This window comes from Panthera pardus, unplaced genomic scaffold, assembly GCF_024362965.1.
Source record: "Panthera pardus isolate Hobbes unplaced genomic scaffold, ASM2436296v1 HiC_scaffold_27, whole genome shotgun sequence".
In the NCBI taxonomy this organism is placed as follows: Eukaryota; Metazoa; Chordata; class Mammalia; order Carnivora; family Felidae; genus Panthera; species Panthera pardus.
This window is the reverse complement of record NW_026526843.1, coordinates 57,161,187-57,181,968: the sequence shown is the minus strand read 5'-3', so window position 1 is coordinate 57,181,968 and position 20,782 is coordinate 57,161,187. Positions and strand designations below refer to the sequence as shown.

The window sequence follows — 20,782 nt, the reverse complement described above, 5'->3', positions numbered from 1 at the left end:
AGGGACCTCCTGACTGCACATTACATCAGCTCCAGCCACCCTGCCTGGCACCTCCTGCACAGAGTGCTCCAGAACACCATGGTTTACACCCATTTCAGCTTTATCTTACTAGGGTGGCCTCAGTGTGTAGAATGCTGAGAATACCCTGCTTGCATACACTTCACTTTTAGTTGTCCTGACAGGATGCCCACTACTTGGAAAGCCCCAAGACACTCAGTCCATGCCAACCGTAGCTCTAGCCAGCCAGGAAAAGTCACCAACCACATAGTCTACATAGAGGCTAACCATAAACAAGACCATTCCTTCAGTTTAGAAAATGTCAGTGATCTTCCCAATCCATAGAAACAAACACAGAAAGTCAAGCAAAATGGAGACACAGAAGAATGTTCTCCAAAAGAAAGAAAGAAAAAAGAAAGAAAGAAAGAAAGAAAGAAAGAAAGAAAGAAAATGAAAATAAAGAAATAAAAGAAAGAGAAAAAAAAGAAAGAAAAAAACTTCATAAAAACAACTAAATGAAATAGGTTTAAGCACTATGACTTACAAAGAATTTATTTTTTTATTTTTTGTTTGTTTTTGTTTCTTTTTTTAATATGAAATTTATTGTCAAATTGGTTTCCATACAACACCCAGTGCTCATAACAACAGGCGCCCTTCTCAATACCCATCACCCACCCTCCCTTCCCTCCCACCCCCCATCAACCCTCAGTTTGTTCTGTTTTTAAGACTCTTATGGTTTGGCTCCCTCCTTCTCTAACCTCTTTTCTTCTTCTTTTTTTTTCTTTTTTTACCTTCATGCCTTATAAAGAATTTAAAGTAATGATTATAAAGATACCAGGCTGTAGAAGGGAGTGGAAGAACTCAGTGAGATTCTCAATAAAGAAACACAATATATATAATATACCATAGGCAAAAGACCATCTCTTCAATAAATAGTGCTGGGAGAACTGGACAGCTACATGTAAAAGAATGAAACTGGATCACCTTTTAATAGCAAACCTAAAAATAACTCAAAAGGGATTAAAGACCTGAAATCATCACAATCCTAGAAGATAATACAGGCAAAAATTACTCTTATAATATAATACAGGCAATAATTACTCTCATAATAAAGGCAATAATTACTCATACATCAATCATAGCAATATTTTTTCTGGATATGTTTCCTAAGGCAAGAGGAGCAAAACCAAGAGTAAACTATTGGGGCTTCATCAAAATAAAAATATTTTCCACCACAAAGGAAACTATCAGCAAAACAAAAGAGCAGCCTAGTGAATGGGAGAAGACATTTGCAAATGATATACCTGATAAAGAGTTAATATTCAAAATATATTTAAAATGTATACAGCTCCACAGGAAAAAAATCAAGCAATCTGATTGAAAAATGTGCAGGGGACCAGAATAGCCATTTTTTTAAATTTAAATTAAAGTTAGTTAACATACAGTATTGTCATGGCTTCAGGAGTAGTACCCAGTGATTCATCTCTTACATATGACATCCAGTGTTCATCCCAAAAAGTGCCCTCCATAATACCCATCACCCATTTAACCCATCCCTCCAACCTCTTCCCCTCCAGTAACTTTCAGTGTGTTCTTTGTATATGAGTCTCTTATGGTTTGCCTCCCTCTGTGTTTTTATCTTATTTCTCCTTCCCTTACCGGATGCTCCAAAAGACATTCAGATGGCCAACAGACACATGAAAAGATGCTCAACATCAATAATAATCACTGAAATGCAAATCAAAACCACAATTAGATATCACTTTATAACTTTTAAAATGGTTAAAAGACATGAAGTAACAATTAGTTTTGACAAGAGAGAATGTGGAGAAAAAAGGAACCCTTTCTTGTACCTTCTTGGTAGGAATGTAAATTGGTATGGCCACTGTGGAAAACAGTATGGAGGTTCTTTGAAACAATTAAAAATTAAAATACCACATGATCAAATAATTTCACTGATGCGTATTTACACAAATAAAACAAAAATAATAATTCACAAAGATATATGCACCCTTATGTTAATTGAAGCATGATTTACAAGAGCCAAGATATGGAAACCACTAACTTTCCCATGAATAGATCAATGGATAAGGAGATTGTGTGTAGACATGCAGTGGAATATTATGCAACCACAAGAAAGATGAGATTTGATTTTATTTTTTAAATAATTTTTAATGTTTATTTATTTTTGAGGGAGAGAGAGAGAGAGAGAGAGAGAGAGAGAGAGAGAGAGAAAGTATGAGCAGGAAAGGAGCAGAGAGAAAGGGAGACACAGAATCTGAAGCAGGCCCCAGAGTGTGAGCTGTCAGCACAGAGCCCAACATGAGCCTTGAACTCACAAATCATGAGATCATGGCCTGAGCTGAAGTTGGATGCTTCAGCGACTGAACCACCCAGGTGCCCCAAAAGGAAGAGATTTTAGACAGCATGGATGGACTTTAAGGGTGTTATGCTAAGTGAAATAAATCAGGCTGAGAAAGTCAAATACCATATAATTTCACTCATAAGTGGAATATCAAAAAAGAAATTATTAAAGGCAGAATCAGACCTACAAATGCAGAAAACTGATAGTTGACATTTATGGGAATAAAAGGCATAGCATAAGAAATATAGTTAGTTATATTGTAACAACAATGTATTGAGATGGATAAGGCTACACTTGTGAACATAACAATGTATAAACTTGTTGAATCACTATTTTGTACAACTGAAACTAATGTAACATTGTGACAACTATATTCAAATGAAAAAAATCCTCAAAGTGTTACTATTGAAGGCTTATTAATAATAGTATTTATAATAACCATTATCCATAGTATAAATTTAATTGAAGTATTTTTAGTATATGTTTATTGATGTTAATAATGCAAACTGTGTTTGTTTATTACAATATTGAATAATACATAAGAAGTACATAGTATTTTAGCATGTTTTAAAATTGATGTTACTTTAAAAAAATGTTTATTTCTTTAGAGAGAGAGAGTGCACACAATTGGGGAGGGACAGAGATAGAAAGGGAAAGAGAGAATCTCAAGTAGGCTCCAAACTCAGTGAGGAGCCTGATGTGGGGCTTGATCTCACAAATGTTATATCATGACCTGAGCTGAAATTGAGATTTGGACTATCAACAGACTGAGCCACGCAGGCACCCCAAAATTTATGTTACATTTTATTGAAGTATAGTTGACATGCAATATTATATTAGTTTCATGTGTACAACATAGTGATTCAACAATTCTATACGTTATAGAGTGCTCACCATAATAAGTGCAGTTACCATTTGCACTATACTACATTGTTAAAATATTGCTTATATTCTTTGTGCTATACATTTCATCCCTGTTATTTATTTTATAATGGAAAGTTTGTACCTCTTAATACTCTTCACCTATTTTGTTCATGCTACCATCCTCTTACCCTTTGGCAACCACCAGCTTGTTCTCTGTACTTATGTATCTGTTTCTATTTTTGTTTATGTGTTCATTGTTTGTTTTCTTTTTTCATTCTGCATAATAAGCAAAACCATATAGTATTTTTTAATTTCTGTATCTGATTTATTTCACTTCACATAATACCCTCTAGGTCCATTCATGTTGCTGCAAATGGAAAGATGTAATCATTTTTTTAGTTGATATATACACACACACACACTACATCTTTAGCCGTTCATCTATGCATGGACAGTTAGATTGTTTCCAGATTTTACCTATTGAAAATAGTGCTGTGCTAAACATAGTGGTTCATATATCTTTTTGAATTAATGTTTTTGTTCTCCTCGAGTAAATACCCAAAAGTGGAATTACTGTATGATATGGTACTTCTATTTTTAGGTTTTAGAGGAAACTCTACACTGTTTTCCACAGTGGTTGCACCAGTTTATATTCCTACCAACAGTGTGCAAGTGTTTACTTTTCTCCACATCCTCACAGACGCTTATTATTTTTTGTCTTTTTGATACCAGGCATTCTCACTGGTGTATTGTATTGTATTATATTATATTTATTGATGTATGACTATTATTAGTTATTATTAACTATAGCACAAATTTAATTGTAGCTTTTTTTTAACAGGCAAGAAGTAAACATCAGAATGTATGATAATTCCATATCAAGTAAGAATTGAGTCTTTGAAATTCAATATTACTTAGATCATATTCAAAGTTATTTTGGGGACAAATAACTTTTGTTTTTTGGAACAAATAACCATTCAAAGTAGTAAAGCATAAAGTGCCCTGATATCTCTTAAAATTTAAAAGAACCTATATGTGTGTGTATGTGTATATGTGTGCATTGAAATATATGTGTGTTTAAAGTATTTTTGATCTTGATGTAGGTTTGTAGTAGCTATTTTAAAAGAAAATATTGGGACGCTTGGATGGCTCAGTCAGTTAAGTATCTGACTCTTGATTTCAGCTTAGGTCATTGTCTCATTGTTCATGGGATCAAGCCCCATGTCGTTCTCTGTGCTGACATAACAGAGCCCGCTTGGGATTCTCTCTCTCTCTCTCTCTCTCTCTCAAAATACATACATAAGTGAGTAAATAAATAAACTGAAAAATGAAATATTTAGTTTGTTCTTCCTCATTATAACAACAAATCAACAAATCTTAATTACATAAGTTTCCTTTCATTTAAAAATCACAATTACAAAGCCCAAAGTAGAGATAAATCACAATTACAAAACCCAAAGTAGAGAAGAATTGTAGTCAAAATGACGAAAGTGGACATACAATTTTGTTGAAAAGCTACAACTTAAATAATTTTTTCCTTATATATTGAGCGGATATCTTCCTGCACTGATACAACTTTTCCCACTGGATCTAGTTCTCCCCTCAGGAAATACATAGAAAAAGTCTCTAACATTGTGACCAAGACCACGGACTCTGAGCCAAATTACCTGTTTGAATCTTAGCTCTTCCCCATTATGAGTTTCAGAAAGCAGTTTAACCTCTCTCAGTGCTTCATTTTTGTATATCTATAAAATTGAAGCAATTATAAATTTTATTATCTAACTCAGTGTTGTGTGAATTAAACGTGCTTAAAACAGTCTGACACATAGTAACCACTATATGTGTTAGTAGTTGCAGTTATACTGTTACTATTACTATTATACTTTCATATAACAGTTATTTAAATATTTGAATATAGTGATCACATCCTTCATTAATCTCCTTATATCCAGGAGAACTATACTGAATTACCTCACTATTTCTTCCTTTGAGGTTAGAACACCCAGATAGTTTGATCACTTTATTCTGGATGCGCTCAAGGGTGTATATACCAATCTTTAAATAGGTTTCCTTGAACTAAATTCAGTATTTGGGTTTGTGGCCCTAATTTTTTGTGACTTGGATGTCATTGAGGTCAGAAGTGTGCTAAAATATATGATCAGATTTAATCAATAGAGACTTTATGGACTACTTTATGCTCTGCATTGTGCTATTATGGGGACTATAGAAGTCACATTGTCTGCAAGATAACCAAAATGACAAAGAAAATAAATCAAAATATATAAGATGATGTTTGAAAAGAAACAGCAAATTTTTCTCCATTTTACATTCCTACTTATTGTATTATATTAACTATTATGATTTAAGTAAAAATTGTGAAAAAAAGTTTAATTTAAAAAATAAAGTTACAAATGTAATTTTACATACAATTTAGTGCTAAATGGGGAAATTAGTTTTTATTTTCCCTAATTGATACCCAAATATACTAAAGAATCCAGGGAAAGAAGCTATATTTTGAGTTATAACTTAGTTTAATTTAAGCAATATATTTCTTAAGAATATTTCAGTGCTGATGGAAGTCTGGCTATTAACTGCAACTTGTGCATTGTTCTCACTCATTATAGTCAGTGAATCAAACAGAAAATTATGGAATCAAGATTACTTTACTTTGACATTTCCCAAACAACTCCAGCCAGGTAGAGAAAAGAGATCAATATCTTCAGAATTACAAATCTCAGTTCCTGTAAGTATTGAAAATGTCATTTTAACTAAATCTAAGACTATACAATATGTGAATTTAAATAAAAATATATATAATTTGAATTTTAATTCCTTTTGGAAGCAGATATTTTAAATTTATAATTCCCTGTACAACAGATTACCTCCATCTGTTTCAGATATACTTGTATTTATACATAATTCTAATTTTCAAAGGCATTATATAGTAATAGGCTATGAAAGCTACAGAACCTAATGATAAAACTGGTGAGATCTCTCAGGAAATGTTTACCAGCTGCAAAAACATCTAAAATTTGAACCTTAGTACATGGGCTAATGTTGATAAGGTTTCAGGGCCTCTCCATTTTCTTTAATCTGGCATTCAGGATACTAGATACAGGGACATTCAAGATTTTACCCCTTTTATATAAAGTGTAAATATCTTATTAACTAGGAAAAGGAAAAACTAGCTTACAGAGGTCACCCATGGTGATATCAAAATATGTTTTAAGAGCATCTCCCAAGTCAGAGTAAGTCAATGCATTTATTTGAGTGCCAATTCCACATCTTTAGTGATCCAAGTTTCATGCTACTCTTTATGGTCCTCCTTTAATTCTATATGACCATGTCATTGGTGAAGTCCCTACTGAATAGTTAAAAGAATATAAGAGCTAAATGCAAAATTAGTGTATGAGATCACTATGAAAACCAGATTTGACAGATTTGAGATTAGGAATTTAAAAAAATTACAGTACCTTTACACAAATTAATGGTATCAATTTTTTTTTTCATTTTATGTCCTTGTTCTGGGAAATAATTCACGTCAGGGCTCTAAGTCTCTTGATTTGATCAGAGACCTTAAAAGCAGGAGTACAAAGTGAGGCTAAGGCTTGAAGCTTACAGTTACATTAAAAATTGTCATGACAATCTTCATGGGTATTCAGCTTATTTCTGAGCTAACTTGGGGATTAAAGGTGCACAAAATGTTTCAAATGATCTCTCCTATACAGGGGTTGAAAAGGAACCCACTATCAATTGTGAGGATGAGCCCTTAAATGTCATGGATCATTACGGGCCTGCTCTAATCCCTATAGAAGTCATTGAGAAAATACCAAGATTTCTTCTAAAGTCATTTTATTTCTAATATGGAGTTATCTCACATACATAACCCACACAGAATGTTGATTTTTTTTTCCATTTGAACTAGATGGTTAATGAAAAGCTAGCCTATTTTCATGTTTCAATATTAAAAAGACATAACTCATTTGGGGCACCTGGGTTACTCAGTTAAAAGTCTGACTGATTGATTTTGGCTCAGGTCATGATCTCATAGTTGTGTGACTGAGCCCTGTATTTGGCTCTGTGCTTGGCATGGAGCCTGCTTGAGATTCTTTCTCTCCTTCTTCCTCTGCACCAGCCCCACCCCACTTGGTCTCTTTCTCTCTCTAAAAATATATACATATGAATAAAACATTCAAAAATGATTAAAATTATTCTAATCTTTTCAGAGACATGACAAAAGAAAGTTAAAGGAAGTTGAGAAGCCAGATCATATACGGATAAGGCATTCTTTTAAAAAAAATTCCCAAAGGCCATCTGCTTATTTAACTGTCAGGAGACAGGCTCTATTCAGAAATCCTTATACTCCTAAAACCCATCCTGAAAATGGAGAATCTGAAAAGTCCAAAGATGACAAAAAAGGAAGAACTTTACAAAGAAATTCCAAAAAAAACAAAGGCCAACATGAAACAACTCCAGAATCCAAAACAGTAAATGATGAGGAACCTGAAAGAGGAAAGAAATCAGATAAAACTCCATCAAAATTATCACATAAAAGTGAACTATCCGAGGAGTCAAAGTTTAAATTGGAAACAAATCCAGAATCCAGAGATTTTAAGACAGTCTCAATGGATCCAAAAAAAGATAAGAGAGATTCAAAGAAGTCCAAGGACACAGGTAATGAATTCCTGTGTGCAAAGAAGGATTCTAAGGGCTCAAAGAACAATTCTGATGTCAAATCACAGACTTGCTCAAAAAATAGTTCAAATATGGATTTCATATTGTATATAGAGGAGTCTGGTGCTGAATCCATGAAATTGGATATATGGTTAAAGAATTACTCTCACAATAATTCAAAGAAGCCTTCAAAGAAAGACACAAAAAAAGATTCAAAGAGCTCTGATGCTGAATCTGTAGATTCAAAAGATGCAAAGAAAAATGAAAATAAAGATAAGAAAAGTACAAAGAAAGACAGCAAGAAGAAAGATGCAAAGAAAGATGCAAAGAAAGATGCAGAGTCTACTGATGCAGAATCTGTAGACTCAAAGGATGCAAAGAAAGATTCAAAGAAGGCTAAGAAAGATTCAAAGAAAAATGACAAGAAAAAAGATACAAAGAAAGATGCAGTGTCTACTGATGCTGAATCTGAGTCTGAACTGGAGGCAAAAAATTGGAAGAAAGGTGAAAAGCAGATCAAGAAAGACTCAAAAAAAGATGACAAGAAAAAGTCCGCCAAGAAGGATGCAGTGTCTACTGATGCTGATTCTGAATCTGAATGGGATTCAAAGAAGGGTAAAAAAGATGAAAAAAATGATAAGAGAAATTCAAAGAAAGATGACAGAAATAAATCTGTAATGAAGTCTGAAGAGTCTACTGAAACTGAATCTGATTGGGAGTCAAAGAAGGATAAGTATGATTCAAAGAAGGCTAACAAAGATTCAAAGAAAGATGCCAAGAAACAGGATGCGAGGAAGAGTACAGAGTCTACTGATGCTGAATCTGATGAATCTTCCAAGAAAGACTCAAAGAAGACTAAGACATTCAAAAGTTCAGATGCTGAATCTGAAGACTCCTTATATAAACTGGAGGCTAAAAAGAAAGGAGTTGACGAATCAGATGCCACATCTACAGCTTCAAAGAAGGAAGCACTGGAACTGAAGAGAGAATTCAAAATTTCATCCAAAAAGACTACATTCAAAGAAAAAGGGAAAAAAATAGGTACAGGCAGAGTCCCCCCATCAAGAGAAAGACCACCACTACCTCCTTGTGAGCCTATACTACCATCACCCAAGGTCAAACGTCTCTGTCAGTGCAAGATGCCTCCTCCACCTCTAAAACCAAGATATGCTCCTTTGGTATGTTTACTGTGCTTTATTTTTAGAAAAAAAATGACTATAATGAAAAACATTTTAAAGGTTTGAATTTATATTTTTCTTAAGAATACTTCAGTTTTATTGGAATATTTACAAGTTAGGGACTAACACATAAGAGAGTACTTCAAAAGAATTCAAGAGTTGAAAAACAAGTGTCAAAAAGTTAATAATATTTAGACTGGAACAGAGAACTGGCTTGTAACTTAAGGAAACATTTAAAAGTATTTGTAAAGAGAATACTACAAGAGTGGTTAAGTGTCCTATTCTTAAGAAGGAATAAAAAATTAAAATTGACTAAAACTTCTACAGTGGCAAATTTTAATGAGGTATGAAGACATTTCCTAGGAAGTTGCTAAATATCAACCAAAATCCAGAGATAGCAGGGTAAAAATGTAACATACAAGGATTCAAATACGCAATTAAATTATTTAATCTATATCTGAAATAAATTTATTTATAATTCATCATTCTTACTATTAATCAGAAAAAAAGTTAACTTGCTAGAAGTAACTAGATCCCTCTGGTTTATAACAGTCTCTTTCAGGTTAATTCCCTCTTTAGAGGAGTAAATGCTCTGTAAATTTAATTTCTTTTCTCTCCTCCAGGAGATCTCTTCCATTCCCCTTCCTCCAAAATCTTGCTCTAAAGGGAAGCTTAATTAGACATCTCAGTTTGAATGTAGGGTCTCCTGTTCCCCATGTTGTCCACTATTGCTGGCTCTCTCTAATCTTTGGTTGGGGTGTAATTTATTTGCATGGTTTCTGGGCATCAATCTGTGTGCTCTGCTTTCACATAATGTTTATTGTCAATTCTCTTCATGATAGGGCTTATGTTCTCTGTCCTGCTAAATTCAGAACACCTGTAGATATTGCTGAGTCTTAACCTTGAGCTTCTTGTGTTAATTAAATTCTTGCATTAATTAAAATTTCCCTTCCTCCTCTTCCTCCCTGTTTTCCTATTCTTATTTCGTCTCAAATATTCCTCCTCTAATCTTGTGGGGATTTCCCTTTACATTTTATTCCAAGTTTTTTCTATCCTTGGTTTTTAATAAAATTTTATGTATAGATCTCCATTTTTATCTTCCTATATTTTCCTATTTTTATTTAGAAATCTTAAAAAAAAACTTCTGTCAAAAATCCTGGACTTTAAGTCCATTTTTTCCAAGCAGACTCAAAAAGTCAGCTTTGAGACTTGAAACTAATTCACGACTTCTTTGTTAAAGGATAAGTCTTGGAGGTTGAATCAATGGATGAGTGGCCACTAGCGCAACAAGATTTACAAGAAATAAGAATGTATTGGTGTATAAATTTTAAAGTAAATGAAAATAAAAGACCTTCAAGTAGCTGGATTATTTTCCATTAGATTTTTTTTATGAAAAATAAGTAAAATACAAGAAATCCAGTTGGGGACATGGATTGATTTTAATTGTACAAGAAAATCTTTCAGGGTGTGTTATGGGCTTTTATACATTCAGACTGTCGCTTTAATAAACTTCCATGTGCATAGCTACCATTTAATTAGGCTCTTCCATCTCTATCACTTTACTGAAACTGCTCTTTCCAAGATTGCCATATATATGCTTGTGGCCACATCCACTGGTTTCTCCTCTCTCATCTTACCAACAGCATTTAAAATAGCCTCTCTCTCCTCCTAAAAAAAATGCACTTTACTTCTAGGACTCAACTATCATGTTTTCTTTCTACTTGTAGTTTTTGCCACCCTTATTGTAACCCCCTCTTCCTCATCTTTGATGTTGCAATGACCTAAGACTTGGTTGCTGACCTTTTATATCTACAACCTTTCTTTGGTAAACTCATCTAATCCAATGGCTTTAAATATCATCTATGTTTTAATTAGTTCAAAATTAATACGTCTAGCTTGATCTTTCCATTGAGGTACCAATTCTTATATCTAAACACCTACCTGAAATTTTTAGCATGAATTCTACTAGGCACCTCAAATTTAACATATCTTAACAACTCTCAACCCATTCCAAAACCTATACCTCCCCAGCCTTCTCCATCTTAGTAATAGTGACGCCATCCACTCATTTGCTCTTTTAAAATCTGTATATCATCTATGATTCATCCATTTCCTCACTCACACATGTGATCAATCAATCAAATTTCTGTACCTTAGCTCCAAAATATATCCTGAATCAGTCAACTTCTCTGCATATCAATTACTACTACTTTAATAGTTTTTATCATCAACTTTCCTGAAATTCTACAAAGGTTTCTAAGTAGTCTTGATATCTCTATTCTCTACTGCTTCAAACACTTAACCTGGTTTTCAATGCCTACATTATCTAGACCCTACCTATTTTCCACCCTCATTTTGTACCATGTTTTCCCTTTTATTATATAATTTAGCCAAGCTAGCATGTGTTGCTTGATTCGTATACACACCAAGATTGTTTTCTTGCCAGGGCTTTATGTATGCTGTTCCCTCTGCTCCTCTCTAGATCTTTGCATGATCCAGACATTCTCAACAGGTATTATTTCAGTCTAAATGTTATCTCTTCAGACAAACCTTCCCTGGTTACCATATACTATGTTATCTCCTCCCCCAACAAGTGTCCAGTCAGTCCTCTAACCCTGAACCCTACTTTATTCCTCTTCATAGAATGTATCTTTATCTAAAAGTCTATATTCATTTGTTTATTAATTATATTCACAATAAGAATTTAGGCTCCATGTAGGCAGTGAGCCTTGTTTTTCTTTTTTTTTTCATTCTTGTATCCAGCATTCCAATTCTTGTATACTTATGAAGAGCTGTTTTGTGACCCAGTATCTTGGAGAATGTTCCATGTGCAGTCGAGAAGAAAGTATATTCTCTTGCTTTGGGATGCAGAGTTCTAAATATATCTGTCAAGTCCATCTGATCCAATGTATCATTCAGGGCCCTTGTTTCTTTATTGACCATGTGTCTAGATGATCTATCCATTTCGGTAAGTGGAGTGTTAAAGTCCCCTGCAATTACCACATTCTTATCAATAAGGTTGCTTATGTTTATGAGTAATTGTTTTATATATTTGGGGGTTCCCGTATTCGGCGCATAGACATTTATAATTGTTAGCTCTTCCTGATGGACAGACCCTGTGATTATTATATAATGCCCTTCTTCATCTCTTGGTCCAGCCTTTAATTTAAAGTCTAGTTTGTCTAAGTATGGCTACTCCAGCTTTCTTTTGACTTCCAGTGGCATGATAAATCGTTCTCCATCCCCTCACTCTCAATCTGAAGGTGTCCTCAGGTCTAAAATGAGTCTCTTATAGACAGCAAATAGATGGGTCTTGTTTTTTTATCCATTCTGATACCCTATGTCTTTTGGTTGGCGCATTTAATCCATTTACATTCAGTGTTATTATAGAAAGAACGGGTTTAGAGTCATTGTGATGTCTGTAGGTTTCATGCTTGTAGCGATGTCTCTGGTACTTTGTCTCACAGGATCCCCCTTAGGATCTCTTGTAGGGCTGGTTCAGTGGTGATGAATTCCTTCAGTTTTTGTTTGTTTGGGAAGACCTTTATCTCTCCTTCTATTCTAAATGACAGAATTGCTGGATAAAGGATTCTCGGCTGCATATTTTTTTCTGTTCATCACATGGAAGATCTCCTGCCATTCCTTTCTGGCCTGCCAAGTTGCAGTAGAGAGATCAGTCACGAGTCTTATAGGTCTCCCTTTATATGTTACAGCATGTTTATCTCTAGCTGCTTTCAGAATTTTCTCTTTATCCTTGTATTTTGCCAGTTTCACTATGATATGTCGTGCAGAAGATCGATTCAAGTTACGTCTGAAGGGAGTTCTCTGTGCCTCTTGGATTTCAATGCCTTTTTCCTTCCCCAGTTCAGGGAAGTTCTCACCTATGATTTCTTCAAGTACACCTTCAGCACCTTTCCCTCTCTCTTCCTCCTCTGGGATACCAATTATGTGTATATTATTTCTTTTTAGTGTATCACTTAGTTCTCTAATTTTCCCCTCATACTCCTGGATTTTTTTATCTCTCTTTTTCTCAGCTTCTTCTTTTTCCATAATTTTATCTTCTAGTTCACCTATTCTCTCCTCTGCCTCTTCAATCCGAGCCGTCGTCGTTTCCATTTTGTTCTGCATTTCGTTTAAAGAGCTTTTCAGCTCCTCGTGACTGTTCCTTAGTCCCTTGATCTCTGTAGCAAGAGGTTCTCTGCTGTCCTCTATACTGTTTTGAAGCCCAGCGATTAATTTTATGACTATTATTCTAAATTCACTTTCTGTTATATTATTTAAATCCTTTTTGATCAGTTCATTAGCTGTTGTTATTTCCTGTAGATTCTTCTGAGGGGAATTCTTCCATTTGGTCATTTTGGATAGTCCCTGGAGTGGTGAGGACCTGCAGGGCACTTCCCCTGTGCTGTGGCGTATAACTGGAGTTGGTGGGCGGGGCCGCAGTCAGACCTGATGTCTGCCCCCATTCCACTGCTGGGGCCACAGTCAGACTGGTGTGTGCCTTCTTTTCCCCTCTCCTAGGGGAGGGATTCACTGTGGGGTGGCGTGGCCCGTCTGGGCTACTTGCACACTGCCAGGCTTGTGGTGCTGGGGATCTGGTGTATTAGCTGGGGTGGATCAGCAAGGTGCACAGGGGCAGGAGGGGCAGGCTCAGCTCACTTTTCCTTCAGAGATCCATTTTGGGAGGGGCCTTGCGGCACCAGGAGGGAGTCAGACCCGCTGGATGGATGGATCCGCAGAAGCATAGTGTTGGGTGTTTGCGCGGTGCAAGCGAGTTCCCTGGTAGGAACTGGTTCCCTTTGGGGTTTTGGCTGGGGGATGGGCAAGGGAGATGGTGCTGGTGAGCGCCTTTGTTCCCCATCAAGCTGCGCTCTGTCCTCCGGGGCTCAACAACTCTTCCTCCCGTTGTCCTCCAGCCCTCCAGTTCTCCAAGCAGAGCTGTTAGCTTATAACCTTCCAGATGTCAAGTCCCGCTTGCTGTCCAAACACACTCCGTCCGGCTCCTCCGCTTTTGCAAGCCAGACTCGGGGGCTCTGCTAGGTTGGTGGGCCGCCCCTCCACGCAGGCTCCCTCCGGCCAGTCTGTGGAGTGCGCACCGCCTCGCTGCCCTTCCTACCCTCTTCCGTGGGCCTTTCATCTGCGCTTGGCTCCGGAGACTCCGTTCTGCTAGTCTTCTGGCAGTTTTCTGGGTTATTTAGGCAGGTGTAGGTGGAATCTAAGTGATTAGCAGGACGCTCGGTGAGCCCAGCATCCTCCTATGCCGCCATCTTCCCCAAGAACTGTATCCACCATTCCAAAAGCAGCACGTGAGATATATTTGGTTGGTTAAGAACATGGTTTCTCTAAAGAGCTGCAGACCATATGATACTAATGGACCTCTGACATCTGTTTTTCCAAGCATTTCTACTCACACAAAATGAACAAATAATAAGGCATATTTTTTAAAAGACTGTGAGGAGTCACAAAAGGGAACGATGCATTCTAAGTGGAAGTCACAAAAGGATACATATATATTTTTTCTCATTTTTATCCGGGGAATTTATAAACAAACTGTTAATGAGCCTTAGGTCTGTTTTAGTATGGGCTCAATGAATCATACTACTGTTCATAATTATCATAATGGACATAATAAGGGCTAATGCCATGTTTCAAGATCACCTCTGTTTATATTCCTGTATTAAAATAATTGACATTTGAAATTATGTTAGTAAAACATGTCATGATTCATAACCAGGAATAAAAAAAATAATTCATCTTAATATACAGTGTTATATTAGTTTCAGGTATGTAATATACTTTTTAAATTCTATATCTTTCTCAGTGCTCAAGATAAGTGTACTTTTAATCCCCTTACTCATTTCACAGCCTCCCCTCTGAAAACTACAAGTTTATTCTCTATATATAAGGGTGTGTCTTATTTGTCGCTTTTATTCTATGTATTTGTTTTGTATCTTAAATTCCACCAAGTGAAACACGGTATTTGTCTTTCTCTGATTGACTTATTTAATTTAGCATTATACCTTCTAATCCATCCATGTTACAAATGGGAAGATTTCATTCCTTTTCATGGCTAAGTATTATTCCATTGTATAGATGTACCAGTTCTTTTTTATTCATTCATCTATCAGAGCACACTTAAGATGCTACTGTATCTTGAATATTGTAAATAATGCTGCAATAAACATTGTGGTGCATATATTATTTAAATTAGTGTTCTTGTTTTCTTTGGGTAAATACCAAGTAGTGGAATTACTGAAGATATGGTAATTATATTTTTAATTTTTAAAGGAATATCCTTATTGTTTTCCGCAGTGAATATAGCAATTTGCATATCCACACAGTGTGCACGAAGATTTCTTTTTCTCTACATCTTCACCAAAATTTGTTATTTATTTATTTATTTTAGCCATTCTGACAGGTGTGAGGTAATATCTTACTGTTGTTTTGATTTGCATTTCCCTGATGGTTAGTGATGTTGAGCATCTATATATATATATATATATATATATATATATATATATATATATATAATTTTTCACCATCTGTATGCCTTCTTTGGAAAATGTCTATACATGTCTTTGGCCCATTTTTAATTGGATTATTTTACGTTGAATTGTAAAAATTGTTTATATATTTTGGATATTAACCCTTTATTAGATGCAAATATATATTTTGAAAATATCCTCCCTCATTCAGTTGGGTATAGTTTTGTTTTGTTGCTATTCCCCTTCACTATGCAGAAGTTATGCATTTTGGTATAGTCCCAATAATTTAAATTCTCTCTAGTTTCCATTGCCAAAGGAGACATATCTAGAAAAAATGTTTTGATGACTGATGTCAAAGAGATTATTGCTTATATTTTATTCTAGGAATTTTATACTTTCAGGTTTCACATGTATTTTTCTAATCTTTTTTAAGTTTTTTTGTGTGTATGGTGCAAGAAAGTGGTACAGTTTTATTTTATTTATTTATTTATTTTTTCCATGTAGCTGTTTAATTTTCTCAACACCATTTTTTGAGGAGACTCTTTTTTCCTCATGGTATATTCTTGCTTCCTTTGTTGAAGATTAATTAACCATATAATCCTACGTTTATTTCTGGGCAATCTATTCTCTCCCATTGATTTATGTGCATCTTCTTTTGCCAGAATTATATTGTTCTGGTTACTACAGCTTTGTAGTATATCTTTAAATATGAGATAGTGATAACTCCAGCTTTGTTCCCTTTCTCATGATTGCTTTAGCTATTTAGAGTCTTTTGTGATTCCACACATTTTAGGATTCTTTGTTGTACTTCTGTGAAAAATGCTGTTGGTATTTTGATAGGGATTGCATTAAATATGTAGATTGCTTTTGGTAGTGTGGACATATAAACAATACTTGTTCTCCCGATTCATGAACATGGAATATCCTTCCATTTGTTTGTGTCATCTTCGATTTCTTTCATTAATGTTTTACATTTTTTGGAGTACACGTCATTTACCACTTTGGTTAAGTGTATTCCTAGAAATTTAATTCCTTTTGCTGCAATATAAATGGGATTCTTTTTAAAAAAATTTTATTCATATTCTAGTTAATTAACATACAGTGCAGTATTGGTTTCAGAAGTGAAATTTAGTGATTCATCACTTATATATAACACCCAGTGCTCATCACAAATGTGCCCTCCTTAATATCCATCACCCATCTAGTCCACCCCCCACTAACCTCCATCTGTCAACCATCAGTTTGCTCTCTATCTTTAAGAGTCTCTCGTGGTTGTTTTCCTCTCTCTTTTTTCACCCTTTCACTTATGTTAATCTGTTTTGTTTCTTAAATTCCACATATGAGTGAAATCATATAGTATTTGTTCTATTCTGAACTGACTTATTTCATTTTGCATGATACACTGTAGCTCCATGCATGTTATCATAGATAGAAAGATTTCATTCTTTGTGATGGCTGAATACACACACACACACACGCACATCTTCTTTAACCATTCAACAGTCAATGGACATTTGGGCTATTTCCGTAGTTTGGCTATTTTTGATAATGCTGCTCTAAACATCGGGTGCATGTATCCCTTTGAATCTGTATTTTTGTATCCCTTGGGTAAATACCTAATAGTGCAATTGCTGGATAGTAGGGCAGTTCTATTTTTAGTTTTTCAAAGAGCCTCCATACTGTTCTCCAGAATGGCTGCACCAGTTTGCATTCCTACCAACAATGTCAGAGGGTTCACCTTTCTCCACATCCTAGCTAATACCTGTTGTTTCTTGTGCTGTTCCTTTAACAATTCTGACAGAGGTGAGGTGGTATCTTACCATGGTTTTTATTTGTATTTCCCTGAAGATGAGTGATATTGAGCGTCTTATCATGTGTCTGTTACCCTTCTGGATGTCTTCTTTGGAAAAATGTCTATTCAACTTTTCTGCCCATTTCTTAACTGAATTATTTGGCGGTTTTTTTTGGGGGGGGTGAGTTGTATAAGTTCGTTATATATTTTGGATACTTACCCTTTACTGATACGTAATTTGCAAACATCTTCTCCCATTCTGTGGGTTGCCTTTTAATTTTGTTGACTGTTTCCTTCTGTACAGAGAAGGTTTTGTCTTGGTGAAGTCCCAATAGTTCATTTTTGCTTTTGTTTCCCATGCCTCTAGTGTCTTGTTTAATAAGAAGTTGCTACATTCGAGGTCAAAGAATTTGCTGCCTGTGTTCTTCTCTAGGATTTGGATAGTTTCTTGTCTCACATTTAGGTCTTTTATCCATTTTTTAATTTATTTTTGTATACAGTGTAAGAAAGTGGTTCGGTTTCCTTTTTCTGTATGTTGTTGTCCAGTTTTCCCAACACAATTTGGTGAAGATACTGTCTTTTTTTCATTGGATATTCCTTCCTGCTTTATCAAAGATTAGTTGACCATATACTTATAAGTGAATTTCTGGGTTTTCTATTCTGCTCCATTGATCTGTATGTCTTTTTTGGTGACATACCATACTTTCTTTATGACTACAACGTTGTAATAAGCTTGCAACCAAGAATTGTGATGCCTCCAGTTTTGTTTTTCTTGTTCAGAATTGCTTGGGCTATTCAGGGTCTTTTGTGATTCATACAAATTTTAGGATCATTTGTTCTATGTCTGAAAAATGCTGGTGGAATTTTGGTAAATATTGCATTAAATGTGTAGATTGATTTAGGTAATATAGATATTTTAGCAATGTTTGTTCTTCCAATCCTTGAGCAAGGAATGTGTTTCTGTTTCTTTGTGTCCTCTTCAATTTCTTTCATAAGTGCTCTATAGTTTTCAGAGTACAGATCTTTTACCTCCTTGGTTAGGTTTATTCCTATTTATCTTATCGTTTTGGTGCAGTTGCAAATGGGATCAATTCCTTGATTTCTTTTTATGCTGCTTCATTATTGGTTTATTGAAATGCAGCAGATTTCTGTACATTGATTTTATATCCTGGGACTGTACTCAATTCATGTATTGGTTCTAACAACACTTTTTTTAGCAGTCTTTCAGGTTTTCTACATAGAGTATCATGTCATCTGCAAATAGTGAAAGTTTGAGGTCTTCATTGCTGATTTGAATGTCTTTTATTTATTTATTTTTTTCTGATTGCTGAGACTGACATCCAGTACTATGTTAAATACTAATAGTATAAGTGGATATCCTTGTCTTGTTCCTTACCATAGGGGAAAGGCTCTCAGTTGTTCCCCATTGCAGATGATATTAGTTAGGGGTCTTTAGAATATGGCCTTTATGATGTTGAAGTATGTTCCATCTACACTTACTTTGTTGATATTTTTTAATCAAGAATGGATGTTGTATTTTGCCTAAAGCTTTTCCTGAATTTATTGAGAGGATCATATGGTTTTTATCCTTTATTTTCTTAATGTGGTGTATCACATTGATTGCCTTGCAAATATTGAACCAGCCCTGCAGCCCAAGAGTAAATCCCACTTGATCATGGTGAATAATCTTTTAATGTATTTTTGAATTTGATTTGCTAGTATCTTGTGGAAAATTTTTGCTTCCATGTTCATCAGGGCTATTGTCCTATAATTCTTTTTAGTGGGGTCTTTGGATTTGGAAACAAGGTAATGCTCATGGAATGAGTTGGGAAGTTTTCCTTCCATTTCTACTTTTTGGACAAGTTTGAGGAAAAATAGGTATTAACTCTTCTTTAAATGACTGGTAGAATTCCCCTGGGAAGCCATCTGGCCCTGGACTTTTGTATGTTGGAAGATTTTTGTTTGCTGATTCAATTTCCTTGCTGGTTATGGGTCTGTTCAAATTTTCTATTTCTTCTTGCTTCAGTTTTGGTATTTTGTGAGATTCTAAGAATTTGTCCATTTTTCCAGATTGCCCAGTTCGTTTTTTTTAAAAAATAATATTCTCTTATACTTGGTTATATTTCAGTGATGTTGGCTGTGATCTCTCCTAATTCATTAATGATTTTATCTATTTGGGTTCTGTATCTTTTGTTTTTGAAAAGGCTGGGGGTTATTAATTTCATTAATTTTTTTCTAACAACAGCTCTTATTTTTGTTGATCTTTTCTAGTGTGTGTGTGTGTGTGTGTGTGTGTCTGTGTGTGTCTGTGTGTGTCTGTGTTTTCTTTTTGTTCCTGTATCATTTGTTTCTGTTCTAATCTTTACTATTTCCCTTCTTCTGCTGGCTTTAGGCTTTATTTGCTGTTCCTTTTCTTGCTCCTCTAGGTATTAAGTTTATCTTGTGTATTTGATACTTTTCTTGCTTCTTGATGTAGGCTTGTATTACAATATACTTCCCTCTTAGGACTGCCTTTGCTGCATCCCAAAGGTTTTGGACTGTTGTGTTTTTATTTTTCTTTTATCCCATGTACTTTTAAATTTCTTCTTTACTTTCCTGGTTATGCTATTCATTCTTTAGTAGGATGTTCTTTAACCTCCATTTTGTTGTGGTCTTTCCAATTTTTTCTTGTAGTGATTTCAAGTCTCATAGTGTTGTAGTTTGAAAAGATGCATGATATGATTTCAATGGTTTTGAATTTGCTGAGACTTGTTTTATGGCCTAACATATGATCTATTCTGGACAGTGTTCCATGTGTACTTGGTAAGAATGTGTATTCCCATGTTTTTAGATGGTGTTCTCTGAATATATATGTTAGATGCAATGTGTCATTCAAAGCTACTGTTTCCTTATTGATTTTCTGTCTGGATGATCTATCCATTGATGTAAGTGGGGTGTTTGGCAGATATATGGTATATTACATACCCATGACTTCTTTGTTTTTATAACTTGATGCTTGTAATTTTTAACTGCTTTCACCCACTTCATCCATTCCCCAGCCTCCACACATATGACAACCACAAATGTTTTCTCTGTATCCACTCTCCCATTTTTTTTTTAATTTCCACATATAGGTGAAATCATACAGTGTTTGTCTCTATCTGACTTACTACACTTAGCATAATTCCTTCAAGTTTCATACATAGTACAAGATTTTCTTCTTTTTAAGGCTGAATAACATTCCATTGTGTATATGTGTGTGTACGTGTGTGTGTGTGTATGTGTGTGTGTTATTTTTTTTATTTGAATATAGTTAACACAATGCTACATTAGGTGTACCACATTCAGGTACATTCAGGCATACAACATAGTGTTTGAAAATTGTATACATTATGTTATGTTTGCCACTAGTGTAGCTACCATCGGTCCCCACACAACACTATAGCAA

At 34.9% G+C, this 20,782-nt stretch overlaps 1 protein-coding gene across 1 annotated transcript in view; it reads left to right on the top strand.

Annotated features, from left to right (window-relative positions):
* CYLC1 (cylicin 1) overlaps positions 1–20,782 on the top strand; it is an 83,138-nt gene that overhangs the window by 35,542 nt on the left and 26,814 nt on the right. The window contains exons 3-4 of the mRNA XM_019429497.2: positions 5,851–5,969; positions 7,453–9,078. Coding sequence (XP_019285042.2) covers positions 5,851–5,969; positions 7,453–9,078 — 1,745 coding nt within the window. The remainder of the gene's footprint in view (positions 1–5,850; positions 5,970–7,452; positions 9,079–20,782) is intronic.